Below are 25656 nucleotides of genomic sequence, written 5' to 3'. Positions count from 1 at the left end.
TTTGTCAGTTACTATACCTGATGGTATATAAGTGTTCAGTTTTGTGTGCTAGATGAAATTTGCAACAATAAATGAAAATTAACTAAAACTGAAACCCACTTTGACAACGAGATGGTAAACTGACGTTTCAGCCTCTTTAAATATCCTTTATGGTTGATCACGACTGTATATTTTAAGTAAATTTTTTACCTGATAATATTTGAAAACTAAAATGCAACAAGTAAATTATATGGAAAATTTATTATTCAGGGCATTAATTAGTTACATAATGCTTCGTTATTGAAAGCTGCATATGAATCTGAATTCTTGTTTTTGTGTTATGTGATATCGGATGTTTGGTCATGGAATCTACCTCATTGACCTCATGAACAAGAATTTTTGTACCTCCTAGTAAATAGTGTTGGTATTGGGGGTTGAACATATTTGTTTCCTGTTTACATCCCAATGATGACACCGTTTCAGTTGTTGGACAAGTGTTTCTTAACTAATGATTTGTCGTAGAATGTTTTATAAAACTAGACATTATAGTGCCATGATATTTAACATTTTGCAGCTCAGTTGATGTGAAAGAGCAACTCGAAAGTTAATCACAAGGCATTTGAAAATAGTGAAGTTTGAAGATTACTACATTCTTTTTGAAGATGCTTCATTAAATTTGATATGCCTTCCTTATCACACTTCTTGTTGGTTGAAGTTCTTCAGTAATTCCACAGTGTTAATCTTCCATAAGAACTTGCAGATGCAATATTGCACTCGCGGGAGCAGGCCAGTCGGCTGCTGTTTGTATTTCTTGTGTTCCAATTGTTTCTGTTGTTCAGTTTACCAGCTGTATGCAAATTACCGTCCAGACTTTTAGGCATATAAAGCATTAGCTTCTCTTGTATCACTAATAGCATGATGTATGTGACAGTTCTGTGTTTGGCAATTTTCTGGTCTGAATTTCCGTTCAGCTGTTTACAAGTTATTCGTGTAACTCTGAATTTGGCTTAGAATTAATTTGGTAATGAGGATCTTCCTAATGAAGAATCTAACAGAAAATTTTCTCATTTCTTTCTATGTGCTAACCGTGCTGGTGGACGCTCCGTGATGTTCGAAACCCTGTTGTGAAATGTCATATTTACACTTAGGATCCAAAGGCTTTTATGGATGCTTACGACAGAGGTGCAAGTCGCTACGGTGAAGGTGCCCGGGGTGACTTGAGGGAGGATTTGGGGGGTCCTGCGGCAGGCAGCCGCAGCCGCTGGGGCCCTGGGGGTGCTGACCGTAGGGGGGGTGACTACCCCTCAAAAAGGCGGCGCTACTAGGGACATAGATTCCAACAGTGGATTGCTCCATAACCCTTTCTTGACTCTTCAGTGGCACATTCCATTCTTTAGGGGAAATAATTGGACAAAAAGGTGTCAGAGTACAAAGACACAGTAGATTCACTACTTCGTGCTTCACAATAGAGCTACTTCCCCTTTGTTAAATGACTTCTGTGTGTACTGTTTTATGGCTGCAGTCATGTTATGAAGTGGGAAGATTTCTCACAACTGAAATGTGGCTTCACATTTTTAAAGTGTGTAATATTTCATAGGTAACTTAATTTGATGAGTAAAAGTTAATCATGGATGTTTCTAATTCTATTAGATGACGTTCTTCTTCTGGAGAAATATTTAGTCAAGAAAGGGTTCAGAGCTGTCAAAATTAACTTTAATTCAACCTGAAATTGAATCAGTATCCACATTTAAAATAGCGTGGAAATTTGTATTCACTGATTTAAATTAACGTTCAGTATCCTACTGGTGGTATAATCAGTAGATTCTTTTATTTCATTATGAAATAGATTTTTTAAGTTTAAGTATGATTGAGAACAGTTCTGATTAAATAGGAATAGTCTTGTAATGATTATGTTATTGACAAACTTTTTATTAATAAATGTAAATCCATAAATAATTATTGTATTGATGCTATCGCACCTTTCCTGATCCATTTAATTCGCTAAATCTGCTTGTCTTGTTCGTGGAGAGGTTCAAGTATTTTAAAACTCGATACCAAAAAATTTGCAAACGTTTACAGTATACAGGGATTTAATGCGTCAAAGCCTTTCCAGTATGTAGTCAGTTAGTAGACTGAATAATGAGAATAAATCCCCACACTTATGCAGCTATGTCGGAGGAATGAAAGTAGGTGGTTCCATTAGGATATACCAGCCCCTTTCCAGCAAAAATGCATTCAGACAAATGGGGATACATGTTTCCCTAAATGTATTAACAGCTTAAATACACAAAGATGTTCTTTCAAATTACTTTGTAGAGTGACTTACTCTGTAGTAGGAAAGAATTAAAATATTGATGTGATTTAAAACAGGATCTATAAGTAGCGAAAATAAAAAACTTCAATTCCAGTCCATCTGGATATGTTTAGTCAGAAAAATGAAGACCGTATAAAAAAATCTTACTCTACAAATTGCTTACTTCAATTAGTAGCTTTTACTTTAGAGTGCACCCTGTTTTGGAAAGTGCTTGTGTGCAACATCTTTGTGATAGAAAATGTAGCTTCTGTTTTCCTATAAGCAATACCTTACTTTATGTTGACAATGGTCAATACAAAAAATCTTCAGTTTTTGTGATAGCAAATCTGGTGAAACTGTCTACAGTAATGTTTTCCAACCAGTTCTCTGTTGTCCTCTTTATTGATGTCTGTAAACCATTGGCTTTACTTTGCCATTATGTGACATTACAGTTGTAATGTTGACTTTTATACAGATTGCAGCCTTTTAAAGTCTGTACGATGCAAGTTGCTTCTGTGCCATCTCTTTGACCAAGCACTAATCGCACTAGTAACGGATGAACACTATTTTCAATGAAAATACTTTATTTTTCATTGCGTCCATTGTCTTATTCGTGAACTTCGCTAAATAACGTACTCAGTTTACCTAACCCTCTAAACCATAAATTAAATCAGCAAAAACAAATGTAAATAATAGTGTAGACGTTGAAAGTAAGTCCGACAATTGAAGTTAGGTTTATGAGATTCCTTATTGCGATCACAAGAACAACTTGCATAATTTCAAGTAGCAACACTGCAGTGTTGTTGCAATTCTAAGGGACTGGTTAAGAAGCAGTGCTGAGGGCAGGAACATCAGTGTCGGTAGTTGAGGAGGGTGTCTTTTTCCCCATATGGAGTTTAGTAAGTAATCTAATGTAAAGAGAGTACACACAAAAGCTTTAGGTGTTTCACCACACACTGCAATACACTGCTAGATGGAGAATATTCAAAGTGTTTGTTTACAAAGCATACTAGTAAAGTTTTGCAATATGACACTACAAGAAGTCACGGGAGGCTTATTGTAATTGTGTTCTGAGAATACTTCATACTTGCCTGCCAAGTCCGTGGGTGCAGTCATTCACTAGCAGGGTTAGTTTGAAGTGGGAAGCATTGTCGTCACTAAGTGAGATTTGGGCAATTTTGCGGTGAAACTTCGCACGTTGTTTAAACATGGAACAGTGCTTCAAAGAAATGAATATTTGTGTGTTCACATCGTCCAACTATATTCAACTGGTACAGAAAATTCCAAAGAAGAAATGTCAATCTGGAGGAGGTGGGAAAGCCATGATCATCAGTTATGGAGGAAAAATGTAGATGTTATGATGAAAATTCTAGACAAAGGTAGGAGAGTGACCTAAAAGCCGATAGGGATACATTAGGGCCAAATGCTCTAGGAATTCTTTAGATTCTGCCATGATCATTTGCAAGTAAAGAGACTGTTGTCTCTGGGTGCCGCATAGACTGATGGAACAGCAGGTGACGTGATGTGTGCCATGGTGCCAGGAGATGTTAAAGTAGTTTTTAAGGGACAATCTCAGTATGTGTATAACATTGTGAAAGGTGATTTGTGGGGTACAGGACTGAAACTACTGGAGCACCCACCGTACAGTCCAGACATTACTGCTTGTGAATTTGCACTGTTCCTGCATGTGAAAATGAAGCTGAAAGGAGTGCAGTTTTTGGGTGATACGACCTTCAGAGGGCATGGGATAACAAGTGAGCCTTACTCCCAACAGAAATATGGGAGAACTGTTTTAGGGATTGGTTTTGGAGGCTGGAGAGGTGTATTCAATGTGGTGGAAATTACTTTGAAAAAATAAAATAAAACAGCTGCATTGCAAAGCTTTCCTAGTACCGTATGTACAGCAGTTGAATTCTCTAGAGGAAACTGTTCCCCACGGTGCTTCTTGCTCTTTAGGTTAGACTATAGTTGTAACCTTCATAAGCACACCCCATTGGTGATTTGGTTGATATAGTTATTTAGGGTGCAGTGGGGGAACTTCTTTATTTGAAGCATGCACCACATAGTTCATTGTTATGTGGGGTTGGAATGCATTAAAAAGGGCTGGACCTAACTTTCAAAAGGTTAGTTTGGTAGCGGTCGTGCAGTCGAGGAGCGTGCATTCACTGTGGTGACTGCATTTCCAATGGCCATTCAGTCATTACAACCCAGTGTGTGTTCAGGAAGCAGTTTTATCAGACCTGCAGGTCATGTTTGATTGAAAATGTGAGTGCACACTTTATGGCTACTGGAAACCTAAGCAATCTACACACACACACACACACACACACACACCTACTACTACTACTACTACGGCAATTTCTGGTCTCACAGTGAAAATAATTCATAAAGGGTTGAAATGTCATCCATACAAACTGGCAATGGTGCACACTCTTCACCCACTGAATTTTGTTGCACGGAAAATTGTATGAGAGTCTTGATCGAAAACCTGCCTCATGATGGCCTTGTCTTCTGTGAAGAGTGAATTTTCATTTGTCTGGATTTGTGAATAAACACATGCATTATTGGAGTGGCATGAATCCACAAGGGTGGTTTCAGAGAATAAGGCAGTTATGGTCACTTCTGAGCATTATGTCTGGATGACAGGAGTTTTTCCTTCCTGAACGTCATCTCATTTCTTTGAGGAGTGATCTTCAGAGGCCACCATGCTTGCATGATTTAAGGGGACAACATGATTAAAAGGGGACCACACCGTGGTTCAGATAGAAAAAAATCGCTTTTCATTTTCATCATATTTCAATAGATCAAGGCTTTATTTAAGTACTCTGAAAAGGATTTTGCCGTGATTTTTTTTTTTCCCCCCCTCGAGCATTTAAAGTGCCTTTTCCTACCACGTGTGTTTATGTGCCATGCGCCATGCCCACTTTCCTTTCACCCACTTTTCTGCATATATTTTAAATCTTTATATACTCAACATTGCACGTTAGGGGTTTTTTTTTCCCAGTGTGTGTTGGCTATCTTTGGAATGAAACGGTCGGTATTCTTTTGTTTCTGCTGTTTGTAAACACGCTTTCAAGCAAGCTGTTAGTTTTGTTAAAGTGCGATTGCAAGTAGTTGTTATACTTTCATTTTCAGTGTTTGTTTACCTGTGTTTTGTTGTGTTTATTGAAGATGACGAAAATTAATGGCATTTGCAAGAAACGACAATCTAGAGGAAAAAAGACTAGAAAGCTTTCTGTACAAGAGGCTAGGTCACATTGCAACACTGTTTTGTAATTGTCGAAAATTACAAGTGCATCATCAAAGAAGCTCTCTCCATTTCAAGAGTTACAACGAATTTACTGTAAGTGACAAGGGGTGCAGTAAACTCATTATAAATTTGAGAATATTATCAGATTTAATTTCAAAACTTGATGCAAGTGGCCCTCATGAAATCAATACTAGATTAGTTTGTCTTACAATCCATTGGCAAGGGCATGGCTGCAGGGAGAACATTTTGTTTAGTGATGAACTTACATCAACCACTAAATAAATATGAAAAACTGACTGCAATATTAGAGAGCTCTCTGTGGGGTCAGTGTGGAAAGCATGAAACTGGCTGCTAGGTAAGCAGTGGAAGAAAATTATGGATGTTTGGATATTGCAGTTGCACTTGATGAAAGTTGGTAGAAAAGAGTACATACTTCTTTGAATGGAGTAGTGACTGCCACCAGTGTAGACGCTGGTAAAGTGTTAGATGTGGAGATAATGTTTAAATATTGCAAATGTTATAAAGTCAGTGAACATCAAGAACACAACTGTGTGGCTAATTTTAGAGGAACAAGTGGTGGTATGGAAGTTCATGGAGTACAACATATATTTCATCGCTCTGTAGAAACAAGGCGTACGGTACACCAAATATTTGAGTGACGGTGACAGTAACACATAAAACAATGTGGTGAACTCTGAGAGGAAAAAAATTAAAGATGGAAACATTGTTGACCGGACAGAGTTGGTTAACTAAAACTGTAATAGAAAACTTTGCAGCTATACTATGGGCAGGCAATTGGGAGAAATAAAGAATCTGGAGGTAATGAAGAGAGATGTTTGGAGCATATTCTTCTGTAAGTCCTCTACTGATAAGCCATGTCATGGATTGTGTCCATCAGGAGAAAATTTGTGATGCAAATACAATAGGGCTCGGGCAACTGGAGAATCTTATTCGCAACAGCATTCTCTTCCTGCTGCTGTTATTACAGCAATTAAACATGTTTTCAGAGACTTGGCTCATCCTGACCTAAGGAAATGTCTGCATGGGCACACACAGAACCCAAATGAATGTTTCAACAACATAATTTGGAACTGCCTTTGTAAAACTGTATTTGTAGACATGCATACAGTGAAACTAGGAGTTCATGATGCTGTTATTAGATTCAGTTGTGATAATATTGGAAAGTGTTGGGTATTGAAAAAGCAGGGAATTAATCCTGGTGATTTAATATGGACAAGAAAGCAAGACAAACATCCAGGAAGATGAAAAAGAAGCTGGAAGACCTGCTAGAGGTCAAAGAAGGGCCATCATATGCAACAGGACAGTTTTAATTAACTGTAAGTAACAAATTTCAAGTTTTTTTTCTTTAAAGTCAATTTCCTGCAAACAAAATTTTTCAGTACATATGTCCCATTATATCAGTAACTATATTTTCTGAGACTCTGCATAACGTAAAAAGTCACCTCTGGTACTACACTCATTAATATTCCCCCTTTAGGAAGTCCATAAAAAATTTTTTCTGCAAAAAAAACCTTAATATTTTTCGTTAATAAATTTAAAAAAAGTATTTCTTAAACTATGAAATGGATAAAGTAGATTTTAGTACAGTTGACTCTATTAGCATCATGTAACATACAGTAAAAATACACTCCTGGAAATTGAAATAAGAACACCGTGAATTCATTGTCCCAGGAAGGGGAAACTTTATTGACACATTCCTGGGGTCAGATACATCACATGATCACACTGACAGAACCACAGGCACATAGACACAGGCAACAGAGCATGCACAATGTCGGCACTAGTACAGTGTATATCCACCTTTCGCAGCAATGCAGGCTGCTATTCTCCCATGGAGACGATCGTAGAGATGCTGGATGTAGTCCTGTGGAACGGCTTGCCATGCCATTTCCACCTGGCGCCTCAGTTGGACCAGCGTTCGTGCTGGACGTGCAGACCGCGTGAGACGACGCTTCATCCAGTCCCAAACATGCTCAATGGGGGACAGATCCGGAGATCTTGCTGGCCAGGGTAGTTGACTTACACCTTCTAGAGCACGTTGGGTGGCACGGGATACATGCGGACGTGCATTGTCCTGTTGGAACAGCAAGTTCCCTTGCCGGTCTAGGAATGGTAGAACGATGGGTTCGATGACGGTTTGCATGTACCGTGCATTATTCAGTGTCCCCTCGACGATCACCAGTGGTGTACGGCCAGTGTAGGAGATCGCTCCCCACACCATGATGCCGGGTGTTGGCCCTGTGTGCCTCGGTCGTATGCAGTCCTGATTGTGGCGCTCACCTGCACGGTGCCAAACACGCATACGACCATCATGGGCACCAAGGCAGAAGCGACTCTCATCGCTGAAGACGACACGTCTCCATTCGTCCCTCCATTCACGCCTGTCGCGACACCACTGGAGGCGGCCTGCACGATGTTGGGGCGTGAGCGGAAGACGGCCTAACGGTGTGCGGGACCGTAGCCCAACTTCATGGAGACGGTTGCGAATGGTCCTCGCCGATACCCCAGGAGCAACAGTGTCCCTAATTTCCTGGGAAGTGGCGGTGCGGTCCCCTACGGCACTGCGTAGGATCCTACGGTCTTGGCGTGCATCCGTGCGTCGCTGCGGTCCGGTCCCAGGTCGACGGGCACGTGCACCTTCCGCCGACCACTGGCGACATCGATGTACTGTGGAGACCTCACGCCCCACGTGTTGAGCAATTTGGCGGTACGTCCACCCGGCCTCCCGCATGCCCACTATACGCCCTCGCTCAAAGTCCGTCAACTGCACATACGGTTCACGTCCACGCTGTCGCGGCATGCTACCAGTGTTAAAGACTGCGATGGAGCTCCGTATGCCACGGCAAACTGGCTGACACTGACGGCGGCGGTGCACAAATGCTGCGCAGCTAGCGCCATTCGACGGCCAACACCGCGGTTCCTGGTGTGTCCGCTGTGCTGTGCGTGTGATCATTGCTTGTACAGCCCTCTCGCAGTGTCCGGAGCAAGTATGGTGGGTCTGACACACCGGTGTCAATGTGTTCTTTTTTCCATTTCCAGGAGTGTATTAAGGTCCTGCATCAAATAGTTTTTTTTCAGAAATGGGTCAAATACTTGCCTAAATTAACATGGGTTAGATAGGCAGGGTGTGACCACCTTAATTTAGCCCCTGGGTCTTTTCCTTACTGGGCTGGCTTAAATCCTTGAGGTATACCAATTATCCATGGACCCTGGGTGAGATGCTGAAACATATTTGCGCTGCTATTGCCAACATAGACAAGGTTTGAACCCTCCAAATGCAGACCAGATGCTCCCTTGAAGATGTTTTTGAAAACCTAATGGAGTAACAATTTAAATGTACCTGAACATAAAGAAGGGAGAGTTAAATTGACATTTCTAAAATTTTGTTTTATGATTTTTAAAATAAATAAGTTCCTGTGCTACTCCCACCTTTAGTTTTCCCTGAATTGTATGAATTAATTTTGGGAAACTGTTTAAGAACTCAGTATGGACATTTGTATTTGTGTACCTTGAAGAGAACTTCTCTCATAGCACACGTGAGGAGTCATTGAATAATTGTGTCCAATTGGTAGAGAAGTACTGAAAAGGGCACAAAATACAAAATGTATGGATTCTGGGTATAGTAGGTCAAACATGCCAACTTATGAAGTGGAGTTTGTTCTGTTGCTCAGATCTCATGTGGCAAATTTTATAACTTCATACTCAGCTTAATGGTAATATGAAGAACTTCAGAGACATCCATGTGCAAAGCTTGAAACAGTTTTTAGATAATTTGTACGCATTTGATATGAGAGCTGTTGAAGCAGGCGCAGCATTGTATCTAGAGGAGGAGGAGGAGGAGGAGGATGATGACGACAGTGTCGAAGTGCTTCATAAAATCTCAGGAGAAATGCTGCAGTGTATTACTGAAGAAGGTGCAGAATGTGGAATAGTGCACAAATGACAGGAAACTATGAAGAGAGATAATTTTACTTCTGATTTTCTCCACAAAGGGCGAGATTTCATTTGGGTGGTGGTCAAATACACTTAGGAACCATAGTGCCTTATTTATACAGTGAACTGTTGAAACTGTTTTGGGATTAAAAAATGCTGGAACACACAAAACATGAGATAGTCCAAGCATAAAACTTTCTGATTTCACTATACAAAATGAAAGTAAATATCTACTTTCTTGTTTAAAGTTCATAGATGCACTTCTTTCGGTGTATTTGTTAATAGTAGTTGAAGAGTGTGCAAAGGATCCGTGTGATTTCACTTGTCTTTCTAAAGATTTATTCCATCTCTTTGGAACTCTAAAAAATCACAATGAGTGGAAAGCTATTCTGTGCCTTAAAATGCTTGAATTTTCTCTGTGCAGACAGTTTCTTCAACAGTAAAAAATTGATACAAGGTCAAGAGAAAACCTTGAGTGAGTGAAACTTCTGTATTGTACAGTAATAGTCTCTAACTGCAATGTGAATAATCATGATTAATATTGATGGAAGTAGTAATGGTTTATCCTTGCTTTTTTTTTCTTTTTTTTGTAGTTAAACATTTCTGTAGTGTCTGATCAAAGTGGCTGGACACACACACACACACACACACACACACACACACACTATCTATATATATATATATATATATATATATATATATATATATATATATACACACACACAATTTAATGGTTCAAGCATTCCTTTAGGGAACATAGTGCCACTCAGAAACATCCATCAGTGTTTTAAAAACTTATTGCAAACAATGAATTTGCAATGGATTGTGCTAGGATTGACCAAACATTGTACTAAAGTTCTGCTGTGAACATGGGGAAAAGACAAAATTGGTGAACTTTATTAATAATTGGTCTGGTTGTAACCAATATGATGTATGTATTACATGCAAAAGTCTGAGATACGCTTGTCTTCTCTATAGGATAATATACTTTGTCTATTACTAGGTTAGAGGTTACATAGTGAAGCCCCAAACTGTGTTGATGAGTCCAAGAATGAGAAGTGACATATAGTTAATCTGTTTTACACCAATGTGATGTGTATTTGCTAAGGATAATAAGCAAAGCATCTGAGACAGGAAAACACATTTCGAATAGGATAACTGATTTAACTCTGGTTCAACAGGTTGCATCTAGACACACTAGCAATTTTAAGTATCTGTGAAGTCTGCAGTTGGCAGATGTCCGTAGCTTCAAAAACGTTGTGACTAAAATGACAGTTGAGATAATTTTGCCTTGGGTAGTAATATTATGTACATGATGTTCAGGTTATAGAACCAGTTTTTATTTTTGTGGTGTCATTTGTTGCATTTGCTGAGGATTTATTTACACATCAGACATTTTTAAACAACTTACGTGTTTTCTATCATTGCTCGCATGGAATCTCTTGGCAAAGTGTGCAGCGAGTTTCTCAACTGCTGCAGTGTCACAGTTTAGTTTGTAGTTAATGAATACTCACTGTAATGAACATTGCCAATTGATGTTAAGACTATAAATGATCTTGGATGCAAAGATAATAAGTAATTGTTGTGGGAGTGAGGATTTGGGTAACTACTGCAGTTGTTCTGTCAGCCATGCACAAACTACTGTTTTAAGAAAACAGACAATAGAATTGCAACTTTGTCAGCTTCTGCAGCACTTCAAGAAATGAGGATCTAAGAGGTCAGAGTGTAAGTTCTGCCACTTTTTGCACTACTTAAGGTTTGGTAAGGCTCCTGCTAAGAAGGAAACTATTAGGAACTACATGGGAAAGTCATAATGTCCACAGTGCTAACGGACAAAGTAATTTGTAGTTCATTCTGATACAGCAATTTAAGTCAAAATAAAACAGCCGTACTTGTCAATAAGATGAATTATGATGGCCATTCACCCAGAGACGACAAAGATAGTTCTGATAATAAATTTCAACAGAGCTTTAAAGGACCATTGACACTTGATCGATAGACAGAAGGGGGGGGGGGAACTTATTGGGAAACAATGTCGGCAAAGATAGAGCAATATATTCTAACCTTAATGAGACTATTAATAATGCTTTCATTGCGAAAACAGCACACAACAGCAAAGGCATGAAAAATTGGTGGCCAATGGCTATTCCCAATGAGACTCCATATGTTTGCACACAATTGTTTTGTGGACTGAGTAGATCTTTGTTGGAGTGCAACTAAATTCACAGAGGTGAATGGTTCTTCAAAGGAAATCAAAAATCATCCATGAAGCCATGAGTACATAAAGAACATGGTTGCCAAGATTCAATGAATCGCAGTAAGACTAAGCCACTTTATTATTAAAAAGTTGTATACAGCCTAACAAGGTACAGATTATCCTATTGGTCTATAAAATTACATCCATATCTTGCTCCATCTTAACAAATTGGTCACATTAACCAAAACTGTATATCCATGAACCAACTTTGAACATTATAGCATTATTAAATGTTTTTAGAGGAAGGGTTGTCATACTGATAAATTTTAGTGAAAAATCGTACCTGGAGAATGTGAAACACGTGAAACCAATAGATCATGAAAGGAAATGAAATACACAATTACCAGAGAACACACATGTGTGCATGATCTCTCCATCTAATTGATTTTTGGCTACTTAAAACCAGTGTACATTTTGTTTTATATTGCAAAGCAGATAATCGCTGGCTGTTTTCAACATTTTATAATGCTTATGGACAGCATTAATAGAGCTACAATGCTTAAAGATGGGGAAAGTCTGATTTTCCCCTTTATATGTGTAGCAAGGATATCAAATTGATTCAAAATTGAAATAACTGCTACTTGCCTCGTATCTAAATGCTGACCATTTTCTCATACTGAATCCATTTTCACTAAACTTTCTAATTGAGCAGGTTGGCTATATCCTAAGTTTAAAAGTGTTTTTTTTTTCCATAAAAATAATTTGACGTTCCATACACCATGTTTTTCCTAGTCATGTGTCATTCATCACCAAGTAGTTAATATAATTTTAGGTCAGCTGTTTAAAGCATTGTTATTTCTGAGATGTTATGTCCATAACTTCCTTCATTGATTTCTATGCGATAGGGACTCAAATCAAGTCATGTAGTAATGGAAAGATCTCGGGGTTTTGCATACATACTTTTTATGCAAATGTCTAGTTGTAACATTATTCTATGTTCATTTCTTCTTTTTTGTTACTGAAATGAAGAACTGCTGAATTAGATAAAATATAAAAAATACGCTACCTTAAAGGCATTGTGTGTCATTCTGTATCTGCATATGAGGTTATAATCTTGTGTTCGACTTGTCAGTCACATTCACCATAGAAGCTGGGTACTTGTCTATAGCCAAGTTGCATGCTTCCAACTCACAAATTTCTTGTGCTTTGAAGTGTGAGGTGATACTACAATGCATATGAGCAGCAATAAGTTATCATTTGCAGCAGCATGTTGCAGGATTTATGGATAATTTTAGTTTGTATAGACACATCCTGCTGTCAACCATATAGGAGAGCAATAAAGGCTGAACAGCAATTTCAAGTTACACAACACTGGAAGACAAGTTTCATATCTTATGAGGGGAAAAAAACTTTTAATTAGTGATGCAGTTCTAGGTTATTCTTCCATTTTCTGAAGATTTATATAGGACATTTGTCAGCTGACATTCTAAGCTAAAGAATCCAGTGTTTATGAAGTTTTTCTCCAGAAATCTTGACACTCCAATAGATTCGGCTTAAAGAAAAAAGTGGTACAAACACTGTAACAGATTTGTTCCAGGTGCGAAAATGAGAAAATATGGGTCATGTTTGGTGGAACTTGAGACTACAGACAGGAAGTTTAGGTATGTTGTTATTGGGGTGCTGAAACAATTGTGAAGTGAGCAGAAAACATTCTTTTGAGCCAAGAAATGGCTTCTATGAAGTATTGATGGTTGCAAGTTCATTTAATGAGGGAGTGCAAATTTAATGTCCAGGTGATGTGAAGTTAACATATTTCAATGTTAATAATGTGTGTTGCAGCATATACAAAGGTAATGGCAGGCCGTTTTATGCACATTGCCAACAATAATTCGTGTATTAAAGACCAAAAATCAAATGTTACCACGTCAGCCACACCAGTAATAAGGTGGTGGCATACTTTGTTCGAGCAGTCCAGTATTCCATGGAAATTTGGATGGTTTTGCCTCTGTAGCTAGACAGAGAGTATTTAACGTCAATTGGGATGCTATGGAAATTAAAGTGGCACAGAATAGAATTAAAAAAAAGTGCCACATATGCATTGTGTATCGGCTAACTTGTTTCCTGAGAAGTTCAGCATGGTCATGACATGGAGAGAAAACTTGTCAGTGGATCTACAGCCCAAATGTTTAAAAAAATAAATTCAGATGATTGATTGGAAACAAACTGGGTTTCAAAGTGCAAAATTTCAAACATGTTGGTTGGCTGTCGAGAAGGGGGTATCGATGTGAACAAGCAACTTGCCTACTGGAAATTTACCGGACTGAAGTCTTGTGAGGTGGAGCTTTCATTTTCCCAGTATACAGTAGTGTTTCGTAATAATTGTCTGTCATTTGTGATGGACAACTAGAGGATGAATCTCATTGTGTATTGCAATTCTTTAGCAGCTTGCATAGCATTCATGTGTACCATATATTGTTCATCTTCATATAAACTGAATTAAAATTAAAAATATTATCATGTTTAAATTATTTTTAACATCTTAATGTATAGGCCCTAGTAATGTTACTTTCCAAGTAGTGTTCAGTTTGTAATTTTTCCCCTTTATGTGCAAAGTATATAGAAAAACCTGTTGTAGAATGAGAGAACAATCCTTACCACACCCTCCATTTGTCAGACTCGTGGAACATGGGCTGTAAAAATTATATGTGCCTACATGGTCAAAAGCAAGCAAGAGAAAGTGAGTACAGTTGTCTTGCATTGCATTCTACAAGGAAAAAGTTAGCAAGGTAAAGAAAAATCGGCATTTGTGGATTTTCCTTTTGAGTAAGTGAACGGCTTTCATAACATTAACCCCTTACTGCATGATTTTTTATTTTTCTGAAAAAAATGTTACATGTTATGTTCGATGTTCTGATTTCATAAAAATGCTTAAATTCTAAATCTTATGTAGGGGTGGTTATTTTAGAATTAAGGGTTTGTGCCATATATATGGGACAGCATGCAGTAATGATTAATACCATGTGATACGAGTTTTGGGATTGATGATGCACAATGTGGAAAATATACAATAAGATACGTACATGAACTAGCAGAACTGTATTTATATAAAACAATTACACTTTCTATTCATTACAATACACATATTTTGAGAAAATAACACAAATTCTGTTTCCATTTTTCTCTAATCATTATGAAACTCGATGAAGCAATTTCTATCCTTATTCAAGCACAATGTCGCACTGCACTTCATACATGCTATATAGGATTTTCCCTTGCGTTCTGGATACTTGCAACGACCACGGTTTTCCAGCCAGATAGGCATGTGATCTATCCCATCCAGTCGCACTTGACGCTGTGGAAGATCTGCTGTAGGGCCTCTCTTCTTCTTGCAGTCAAGCTGTTTTTGTAGTTCATTGCTTGACCTACCACGTTTCTTGGATAAGGATTTCCCAGTTTTACAGAGGGCCTCTGCAACTGCGACCTTGAAATCAACAAGGAGCACGTAGTCCGTATTTCTTCTTCTCCATAACAGCCAGCTGTTCACACAAGCCAAGTCAACTAGATGAAAGAATATCTTCAAGTACCATTTTTTTGATCTAATTTGAATTCTGTAATATCCTAGCATAGAATCTATCTCGCCTTCTGGTTTGCATCCAACGTAAGTTCAAAAAGTGTTGACTACTTTATCATCAAACCAGGATACTACTGACAGTTGCACACCGTCTACTGTTGCTATCTTTTCCTCCATGCTGCCTCGACCATTCTTCTTCATTGCTGCCTCCTTAGGTGAAATGCAACCACGTACTCGATTGGACCGGACTGTCCCTAGTGATTGTATACCTTCCTTGTGCAAATACACTTCCAAGGGTACACTAGTGAACCAGTTATCAAAAAATAACTTGTGATTCACATTTCGTGGGACTGTTTGTGTAAGATGCACAACAACATTCCTGCTAGCTCCTAGATCCATAGCACCAGGTATTATGACATTACTCTGAGCTCTAGCAAAAATTTCATAATCATAGCTGAAGCCTGACACTCCACTGAGGACAAAAGCTTTGAAGCCCCATTTATGTGGCTTACTGGGTTTGTATTGCTTTATAGAAGATCTGCATTTTGTTGGAATAATCTGTTCATCCACAGCTAAGAATTCCTCTTTTCGTACTCGCAACAGTCTTGCACCCAGTTGGTCTAGCAGTGGGCGAATTTTGAAAAGTTTGTCATGGTTGGGTTCACCAGCGGGAACTAGATTACTGTTATTACAGAAATGTATAAAACGCTTTATTTCTTCCCATCGATTACAACTAATTATGTCACCCACAGCAGGGTGGCCAAGATATTTGCACCAATAATGTGTTGTTGCTGGGAGTTGAATGATTGACATAAACAAGGCAGTACCAATAAATTGTTCAATTTCTCCAGCACTAACATTTACACATTTATTGGGTCGGCACTGTATCGAATACAGATTGGATTGTTCGACTATGTACTGCACTATGTCTTTAGTGAAGAAATACTGGAAAATATTCCACTGGAGTGTCAAGTTCCAATACTTCCTGAGGAAGAGCAGTATTTCTGGCGAATTTCGTCTCATCATCCCCTCTAGTCAAATGTCCTGGTTTCCAATGTATGGTAGGTTTCCCCACCTTAGTTGAAGGTATTGAATCTCGTTGCATTGCTGTCATCCTGTCTGCAAGAGGAATGCTTTCAAGGCCGCAATCATCAGTAGACCAAATCTCACTGTTGTCTTCTGTTTCTGACTCTGTTTCTGATATCACAGTACTTTAATTTTTTGTATTGTAACTCTTAGGCCTAAATCATCATCACTGTCTGATTCCGAACAGAAAACGAGATGTCCATTTTGCAAGTTTTTTTCCATGGACACTGTTTCGTCATCTGACGTATCAGGAGCCTCACTAGCATTTCCGTCCTCTATAACTCTTATTGCGGCCGAAGAGCCATAAAAGTTTCTTATGTTCATTGCAGTAACAAAGCCGAAAAGAAAGAAAACGAAGTGCTATATGTTAATAGGAAAGGTTAGGTTACGTTCAATTTTTACTCTACGCTTTCAAGGCTACATGTTGTGCCATATCCGTCACAGACCTAATTTTCAATATTATATGTATTCTAATGAACAAATATATAAACTTACCTCTTTATAACTGTCCACAGATGTCCTTTTCCCTCTGCAAATAATATAAACACTGAAATCAATCGTTTACTGCACCTGATGCAACTGTTTGTGTGACCAAACTTGGATGTAAACAGCTAGCAACACAAAGCAAAGATTCATAACACGTAATTCCTTAATCTCCCAACAGATGGCATTCACTACTTGCACAGCTGCTCTTGACTGTGTGCCATATCTGTCCCAACATCCAGTTTGGAAATATATTCAGATAAGAGATTGACAAAGAGAAAAGTGGTATGTGCCATATCTGGCACAGTATGCGGTAAGGGGTTAAGTTGTGAACTGGTACTGGATACACACCATTTCCAGAGTGATCAAATGCAGTTTTAAGTAATTTCTCCGAGAATTAAGACCAGTACCAATATGAATGGCAGTATGCTAATTAGTGCCAGTTTTGCAATCTTCCTCCAGTTATGGGCTAGTGATTGGGGGGGGGGGGGGGTTACAAAAACTTTAAGGTACCTCTTCAAAGTGCAGTTCTTGTTGGTGTGTCTTACTACAATGTGTTTGCAACGCATTGATGAAAGAAAAAAATTGAACCAAAGGTGGTAGGGTTAAAATTACAGTTTCTCCAAAAATTTTGATAAATAACTCCGTAATAATCCAGTCATAATATCAGTGTTTGAGCTTGAAGTGTCAACACATGCTGTCCTTAAATAAGCATCATAGTGCAGAACATTCAAGACCTTCAAGAAAACATCAAAGCTGTTGGTGAGTAACTGTCAGTGACCTCTTGTAGCAGTAGCTTTGCTATGAAAGTATTAGACATTGTTCGGAAGATACTAACGTCATAGAAAATTTTGCTTCTTGTTTTACAGTAATGCTGCGTGGATTAAATATGTTAATGTTGTGTATGATATGATACGGAAGTTTGCAAATTCTTTTAAGGATTTTAAAATGGTTCGCTAGTCATTACATTCCACAATGGAAAAGTGTCATTATGCTGTCCTGGTGAGGGATGATTGACTTGGTAGTAACCAAGAAGTTATCCGTTGGAATTGCCTTGTTAATGCACAGCTGCAAACTTTGTCAGTATATATTTATCACCTTCATTACAGAGAGGTGTTAAAAAATTATGGAAATGAATACTACAGATTTTATGTTTTAAAAAATCTGAAAGTTGCTGTTTGCTTTCAGTCAGTCATGTGCTGCTAAAATATTTTATAGATAGTAATGATCTCTTTGCAGAGTACATAGTAAACCTGTCTGCAAATGATGGAGGTATAGGTCTAGTGTTAGAGCCATCTGTTCGTGGGACTAAGGAAATTGATGTATCCACATGTGCAAGTTGTAACCATCTGTGAATCTGCACAGGCGAACTAGGTGGCAGTAATGTGCACATGCATCAGAGCATAGTTATGTGTTATTTACATAAGAGAACAAAATTATATAATAAATAACGATTACCTAGTAAATAGGAACACTGAGCTGTCTTGAATTTTTAATTCAAATGAATGACTCTTGAAAAAAATCGGACAGTCCCCTTAGAGTTTCGCATGGTATTCTGAGTGATCAGGTTACATCTGTTTAGTGTGTGTCCGAGGACACATCCGAAGGCCATACTGTGTGCATTGTGTATAGACTATTGAAATTTTCAGTAATCGCTACATTGTTTTTTGTAGTAATACTTCTCCATTTACAAATTGAAAACACTTTGTTAAAGATGTAAGGAAATGACTCTTTTTGTTCCTTCAGCAACAGTTAAGTGTGTGTAAAGAAAAGCCTGACAAAAATGGTAATGTGGAATTTAGCAGTGTGAAAGATTAGAACACGGCCTGCACATTTTCTTGTGCAGGTCATATTTCACAACTATTCCAATAAATGTTTCCAATTCTCAGATAGCTGCAGTTGTTCTTTATCTGGAACACTCAATAATGTAGTAGAATACTACAATAGAAAACCTCTTATCTTGCAGCTGATGTTAGCACAGACATTAAAGATGTGAAACATTGTCAAATTGTTACATTGATCTTAAAACAGGGAAAGAGGTCCACCACAATACTATCCTGGCAAAAGAATTTTTAATCTCTTGACTGGTGAACTGCTAAGAAAAGGAATTTCCTGGAAAAACTGCATTTCATTTGCATGTGATGATATGTATACAATAATGGGACATAAGAGTTGCTTTTGCCTCTTTTTTTAAAAAATAAAAAAGAAAAAAATTCAACCACACATAAGAATTCAATCTTGTTCCTGCCACGTGCTTCACTTAGCTGCACAAAAAGTGTGAAAAGCCCACAGTATTTTGATGCTGAAGAATTTGTAATGGATATTTTCTTTCTCCAAGAGTTCAAAAGGACAGTCTGCTTTAAACATTGTCAAAATATGTGACCTCACAAAATAGACTCTCTCTGCTACAATCAATAGAAAGAATAATTGAACAGTGGGAACCTCTTGCAAAATTTTTCAATCCGGAAAATTAAAAAAAAAGAAACTCTCACTTATGTATAGTGAGGCCTATTCTAAATTATCCAGTAACTAAGCTATACCTTCCTTTCTTGCGTAATACCCTTTGTTTACCAAATCTATCCCTTCTGAAAGAAGAGCCAGTAATTCAGATGTCTTAGTGTCCAGAAATCTTATTTATGATTTGACTGGTAGACTGCTGGAACTGAAATTAGAAGAAAAATAGATATCACAAAGGGGACAAAGGTATTGTCATTGATGTGGACACTAGAAGCTACATTCATCATACTAAGCTTGAAAAATCTGTAGTAAAAATTTTTATGAAGTTGTCAGGAGATTTTCCATTAACTCGTGTAATTATGTCAAAGGAAATTTTCCATTACATGACGACTTCATAAGACTTAGAAGTTCTAGGTATTGTAGGTAGGAAAAGAAAATCTGAATGAGTGTAGGAAAAAAAATTTAAAGATCATTTGAATGACTTTGGAATGGTGGAAGAAGAGAGCTGATACTGCTTGGTGCAAATTATCTGCCATGTGTGATGCATAAGGGATTAAAAAGTATCCATCACTGAGCAAGCTTATGCTTGGTACTGCTTATTCCTCACAGCCCTGCTGCCTGCAACAGTTTTTAATATTGTTAGGAAAAACATTACTAAATTTCAATCTAGGATGAATACAGGAAGCTTGGAGTGCTTTGATCAGTAAAATGAACCATTTACCTTCAGGAAGAACATGTTATCAAAATAAGTTTTCAAAGTATCAGACTTTGGCTTTGAAAAGTGCAACAAGATTATCACTCAAGAGAAAATTGTCATGTCACCAGTGAAGATTCTATATTATTGAAGTAGATGCAGATCCAGGAAGAAGAGGCAGTGGATGAGAAAGTCTATACGTTTGTATAAAACACTGAAGACAGGCATCTCATTTCATGATGTAAGTGGATTTTGTTTACATGTTTTACTTTCATTTTAATTAATAATTTGAGAGATGTGTATTGATTTTGCAGTATTTGTAAATTACAGAAATGTTTGTAAAGCACCTTTTTAGCTTTTTCCATGTAACCTGGTTTTTCATTTTCAATTGTTTTAATTGCTAGAAAATCTTCTTTATTTAGGGCCAGAAAGTGTCTTAAATAATGTTTAAAGGCCTAAAACACAATTCTGATTTCTAAAATTTTCCAGCTAAATCACTCCAACCAATGGCAAAATTGTTCCTGTAGTCAACGATGGGGAAGGAAATCGGTTGCCCCCTTTCAATCAGAGCTTTGGCTCTGTCTCTGAATGACTTTGTCAGTGGGATGTTAAACTCTTAACCCACCTCCCCCCCACCCCAAACTATACAGGGTGTATACGAACCGGGAGATACGGGAAAAACCTGGGAATTTTTTCATCCGGGAGAAGACTGGGAAAAACCCGGGAATTGTTTAGAATTCCGGGAATTTTTCATTGTTTTAGTTTTCAGTTAAATGTTTGTGATTTTGACTGGTAAGAACCAATACTCTAACAAAAGATGTCACTGTATCCCACTACTGCAGAATAATACTGCAGCAACAAAATATGAACGAGAGAAAAAAAATGAAAATAAAACTTAAGTTGCCAAGGCAATGCGCCATATACAACAAAAAAATTGTGCTCATTCAAGCGTCTGCTGACAGCAAAGTGTGTCAAAGGCTTTAGGAAGACTGCAATGCTTCATAACAACAAATTGCCTCCAATGAGCGTGATGTGACAGCTGTTTAAATTAGATTCATTGCGGGTGGGCTCTTGCGCATGCGCAGTTGAGTTGCGTATGAGTAGTATCGTCTCCCACTTCTAGTTACAGAAGTGTGGCTGGGTGCCACTACTTAATATTGCCCCAGTTCGGAAATAATAGTAAATCTGTGGCTGATGCACAGAGAAGTTTGTGAGATGTGCTGGGGAGGTGGGTTGTCTCCACGTGACCTGTGTTTACGTTCAGTTATTTTGTTGTTTCCTCTTAATTTGTTGCTCTCGTGTTAAATGATAACAAAACGGATTTTTGTGGCCGGCAGCTATCAAATTAATTAAAATACGTTCACATAATTACGGAAGGCCAAAGTATGTTACTAGTTTCAGATATTGTTTCCACCTTTCTGACAGTCCAGCATTAATCACTTTGCGGTACAATGAAGTTATTTTTGCCGGTTTGCTAAAGAGGTTTGGCTTTCATTAATCTTTTCTTTTGAGGCAGTCAATTTATTTGAAATGAAGTATTTAATTTCACACTGTTGGCTAGTTTCAACTGTTTGCTGCATTTAAAGTGCACATATGGCATTATGCCATACTAAAGAACCAAACATGAGATAATGCGGTACTGGTACTTCAAGAAAATTTACATTAAAGTGTGCATTTTAAGCCGAATTACGCATTTTCGTATGGTTCACGAAATTCCGGTGCTTTTGAAGTATCCTCTGAGGTCTTGTTTCTTTTATGACGTAAATTAAGATCTTTTAATGTTTTACACGTACGAACATATATATGGGATTCCTACGTCATCGTAGCTGTGCAAGTGCGGTGATGGCTGTTATCTGGCACTATCTTGCAACTGCTGAAACGAACCTATTTCTAACAGGTCGCGGGAAAATATTGCGAATGGTGGTTTGAAAAGCAAATTTCCTTTCGTGCAAGATGAGCTGTGCGAGAATGTACGATGAATTTCTTAAATCACAAAGCATTTGACTTGGATTTCAAAATCAAGTCTTTGAGAATGACCATTTAGAAGAATTTAGAGACCAGAAATTTACGTCGTTGTTAAAAATTTTACTGGCACATTTGTGTGATGTATTTTGAAGTGCAACACTCACAAAAAAGATCAACATTATATGTGGATGCTTAACTTTCCTTCCGGCTTATTAATATTAGAGACCAATATTATATGTGAATGCTATGTATATTAATTTAAACCATTAACTTTTCTTATTTGTGTGTTTGCGCTACTTAAGTGATCTTGCTAATGGAAGTGCCGGAAAATTCTTCATTGGTATATAAAACCATAAACATTCAAAGGATTGAGTTGTACAATGCCGAGGAAGAGTATACTGTCACTTAACACGGAAAAAGTGCATTTTCACCCGGGAGAAAATTCTTTTAACCATCAAATCTGGAAATTTTTCCACGTATACACCCTGTAATAATAATAATAATAATATTAATAATTCGAGAACACGCTTCCATATTTGCAATGTGATTACTGGCAGCCACTTCCCAAGGTTGGCAGCTATGTTAATGGAGTTGATGAGAGAAATTTCACAGCTAAATTTTCACTAGGAATGTCGGATCATTAACTGTAAGAATCTTTACCATATTGAAATTACATGCCTGTCTGAAATGTTCTTTACGCTTTGGAGTGTCAAGAAACATCATTGAAAACTTAGATCAGCCACTCGTATGGGTTTCATGAGTTTGTTCCACTCAGGGACACTGTTGGAGTAGAGAAGACAGTATTGCTAGGTAGTGTGTCAGTTAAGGGAATTTAAAAATTGCTGGTCTGATTCATTCAGTGAGCATAAAAATATTAGAAGTGGCGTATTAAATTTTATTAATCTTCAGTTAATTGTGCAGTGACAGTCCATCTCCACTGGCCAGTAACTACTAGGTTTTTCAAGTATCAGTTTACGATGCAGATTTGTTGATTGTTTGGCATTACAGAACAAGGAAAAAGATTGTCGCATATTTGTTTCTGCCAGAGCTGGAAACAGTTACACACCTCAAAGAGGCCAACTAAAACAACAGTACCATGTTGGAAATACTGAGTAGTGAAAGGAAATGCATATGCTTTCTATCAGTGAATAATACACTTATTTGCTTCTATGATCTCCACTTGTATAATTCAAATTAAAGTGCCATTTTTGTCATTTGGTGTTAAATATGGGTATCACCCATAGTTGACATAACTGATGCTAATGGGCAAAACTACTGTTACCTTGTGCTTACCAGCTGTGTTTTTGAGACTGAAATGTATGTTGTGTGATGCAGTTGCATTCAGGCACATTTATATAACTTAACAGAACAGCAGTCTCTGTTGAACTTATTGAAAAATTACGACAATTGAAGACTAAAAACACTGAAAGTGCCAACATTGCGGTGGTCCCCCCCCCCCCCCCCCCCCTTCCCCCTTTGTAAACTACTGGATGTGCCATAGCTAATATCTTGTTGGGTTAGTACGAGAGAAGTGTCCTTGTACTTGAAAACTCCTCCACTCCGTGCAATAGCGTTAAAAATTCCTTTACTCATGACACAAGGGATTCCGAATGTGCTTGAGCATGTCTGTCCATGGGGTTGAACATGGTGTATTTCTTGCTCGAACAGACCACGGTTGTACTGCCGATCCATAGTGTCCAATGGGCACAATATTTTGGCGATCAGACATGTTGCCATCGTCAGGTGTGCTGACAACCTGAGCTCCTGAGGGCTGGTGCCCGTCTTAAATTCCCTCCCCTCCCCTCATGAGATAGTGGCTACCACCTTAGCAGAGCATGGGAACCAGCATTGAGTCTAACTAATAGACACTCAGTGAAAGAAACAAATGGGCGACTAGGGCGGACAAGGCAATTACACTTACGCCACCGCCACCACAGATGCCGATGCCAGTGTCTCACCAGCCGCTGACGCGCGGGACCGCGGAGAGAATGCCTCGCGAGGGGAGGGGATTCAAGACGGCTGCCAGCCTTCAGGGGCTCAGTTTGTCTGCCCACTTGACGATGGCGACGTGTTTGATTGCCGAAATATTGTACCTATTGGACATTATGGACCAGCAGTACACCTGCGGACTGTTCAAGCACATTAGTCTTTCTTGTGCCTTCCTACAGGTAACATCAAAGGGGACATTTTTCTTCATTTCAGCTATTTTCAATGTGCATCTTTCCAGTGCTTTGATGTGTACGAAAGGCAAGGTGAGAAGACCTAAGAATTCAATGAAAGCTGTACGTAACAAACTATAGGACAGCTGCTGCCGAGAGAACCATCACATGATGCAAATTGAAATCATTAGAATTTAACAGCATGTTGTGCAGCAAAATGAAATAAAAGCTATTATTGTGTAATTTTTGGTTTCAAACTGCATGACCTCCCATGCTAAGAAATAGTCCTCACCTTGAATTGCCCAATCAATTGAGTGCTGCAAAAAGGATGTATTAGCCATGGTCAATTTTTCTTAGAATGAAATATTGGGAATTTTATTTCTTGTCAGTGATATCAGTACTGTGTTCTTTGTTGTTGCTTAGAAATAGGTGATATTATGCTACGCACATTCACTGACTCCTTAAAGTGAAGCATAGCACTTGAAACTTCCACTACAGTTCTGCAACACTTTTTCTGTCGGACTTTACAAACGATGTGATACTATCATAATTTGCATTCTTTTGAATAAAATGATCTACAGTGTAAATACCATGTTTTCCCATTTTCTTAAATTTTGATATTTCAGACTTTAGTGATGCTCATTTCCAGTATTTCAATTAACAATTAGTTGTGGAAATGATTAAAGTCTAAATTTCCTGGGTTTGCACACCCATTCACTAGTCAATTCTATTCCCCTTTTAGATTATACTGACAGATGATTTCCATTGCTGCTATTCATATGGAGTGTTGTTTAGTAAAGATTGCAGAGAACTGACATTGAAGGAACTTGGCAGTGAGTGCTGGTTTGGACATTGTAAATACAGTGAGGATTTGAAATATCTGTGTGTAATATGAAAATATAAGAGATATTTGGAAAGTTTGGTCCGAATCGCTGTAATCAATAGAATATCGCACACACCAAAACGTGCATGCGCACCTACTCCGTGTCCCTTGCTTATCGGATGGGACCATTTCCATTGGTATTGTTGTGGTGTGCTTTCTAGCGTCAGTTCAAATTGTTTACAATACTGGATCAACGTGCCAACCGTGAAATAGTTAGTAATCGGATTTTTTATAGCAAGGATGTGGCAGCAGTGGAAAGTTGCCAACAGATGTGGAGTGTCTGGTCCCAATGTGAGGAATGGCAGTGAAGTGCATAAGTGGATGAGAGGTTTAAAGGATAGGTAGGAAAATGTCCATGATGAACTATTATCAGGCCGACCATCAGTGAAAGATTTTGTCAATACATGGACTGAGATTAGTTAGGACCAGCAAATCACAATTTGAACTTGAGCATTGTAGTGTCTGAATTCTGAAAAGTTGAAATTTCGCAGATTGAGGGCACTTTGGGTTCTAAGGCTACTTACTGGAAACAACAAAATGTAAAGAATGGCTCTTTTTTTAACCAATATCATAAAGAAAGTGATCAGTCTTTCAGGGTATGTTGTCACAGTGTCTGTGACATGGGTTTTTCACATGACGAGAGTCCAAACGTCAGTGAAATGGTGTCCCACATCACCAGTTCGTC

The 25656-nt window shown here is 38.2% G+C and overlaps 1 protein-coding gene across 4 annotated transcripts in view; it reads left to right on the top strand.

Moving 5' to 3' along the window:
* LOC124613953 (hrp65 protein-like) overlaps positions 1-25656 on the top strand; it is a 163854-nt gene that overhangs the window by 64596 nt on the left and 73602 nt on the right. For 2 of the 4 annotated variants that reach the window (XM_047142725.1, XM_047142724.1), the window contains exon 11: positions 1128-1935. The exons of 1 other annotated variant lie outside the window; for it this stretch is intronic. In XM_047142725.1, the coding sequence (XP_046998681.1) occupies positions 1128-1304 (177 nt within the window). In that variant the 3' untranslated portion in view covers positions 1305-1935. Of the gene's footprint in view, positions 1-1127; positions 1936-25656 lie in introns of those variants that run through there. One more of the 4 variants, XM_047142726.1, reaches the window with a different exon arrangement.

The sequence above is a fragment of the Schistocerca americana genome, chromosome 4 (assembly GCF_021461395.2).
Source record: "Schistocerca americana isolate TAMUIC-IGC-003095 chromosome 4, iqSchAmer2.1, whole genome shotgun sequence".
Classification (NCBI taxonomy): Eukaryota; Metazoa; Arthropoda; class Insecta; order Orthoptera; family Acrididae; genus Schistocerca; species Schistocerca americana.
The sequence above is the reverse complement of the archived record's forward strand: the minus strand, read 5'-3'. Positions and strand labels throughout refer to the sequence as shown.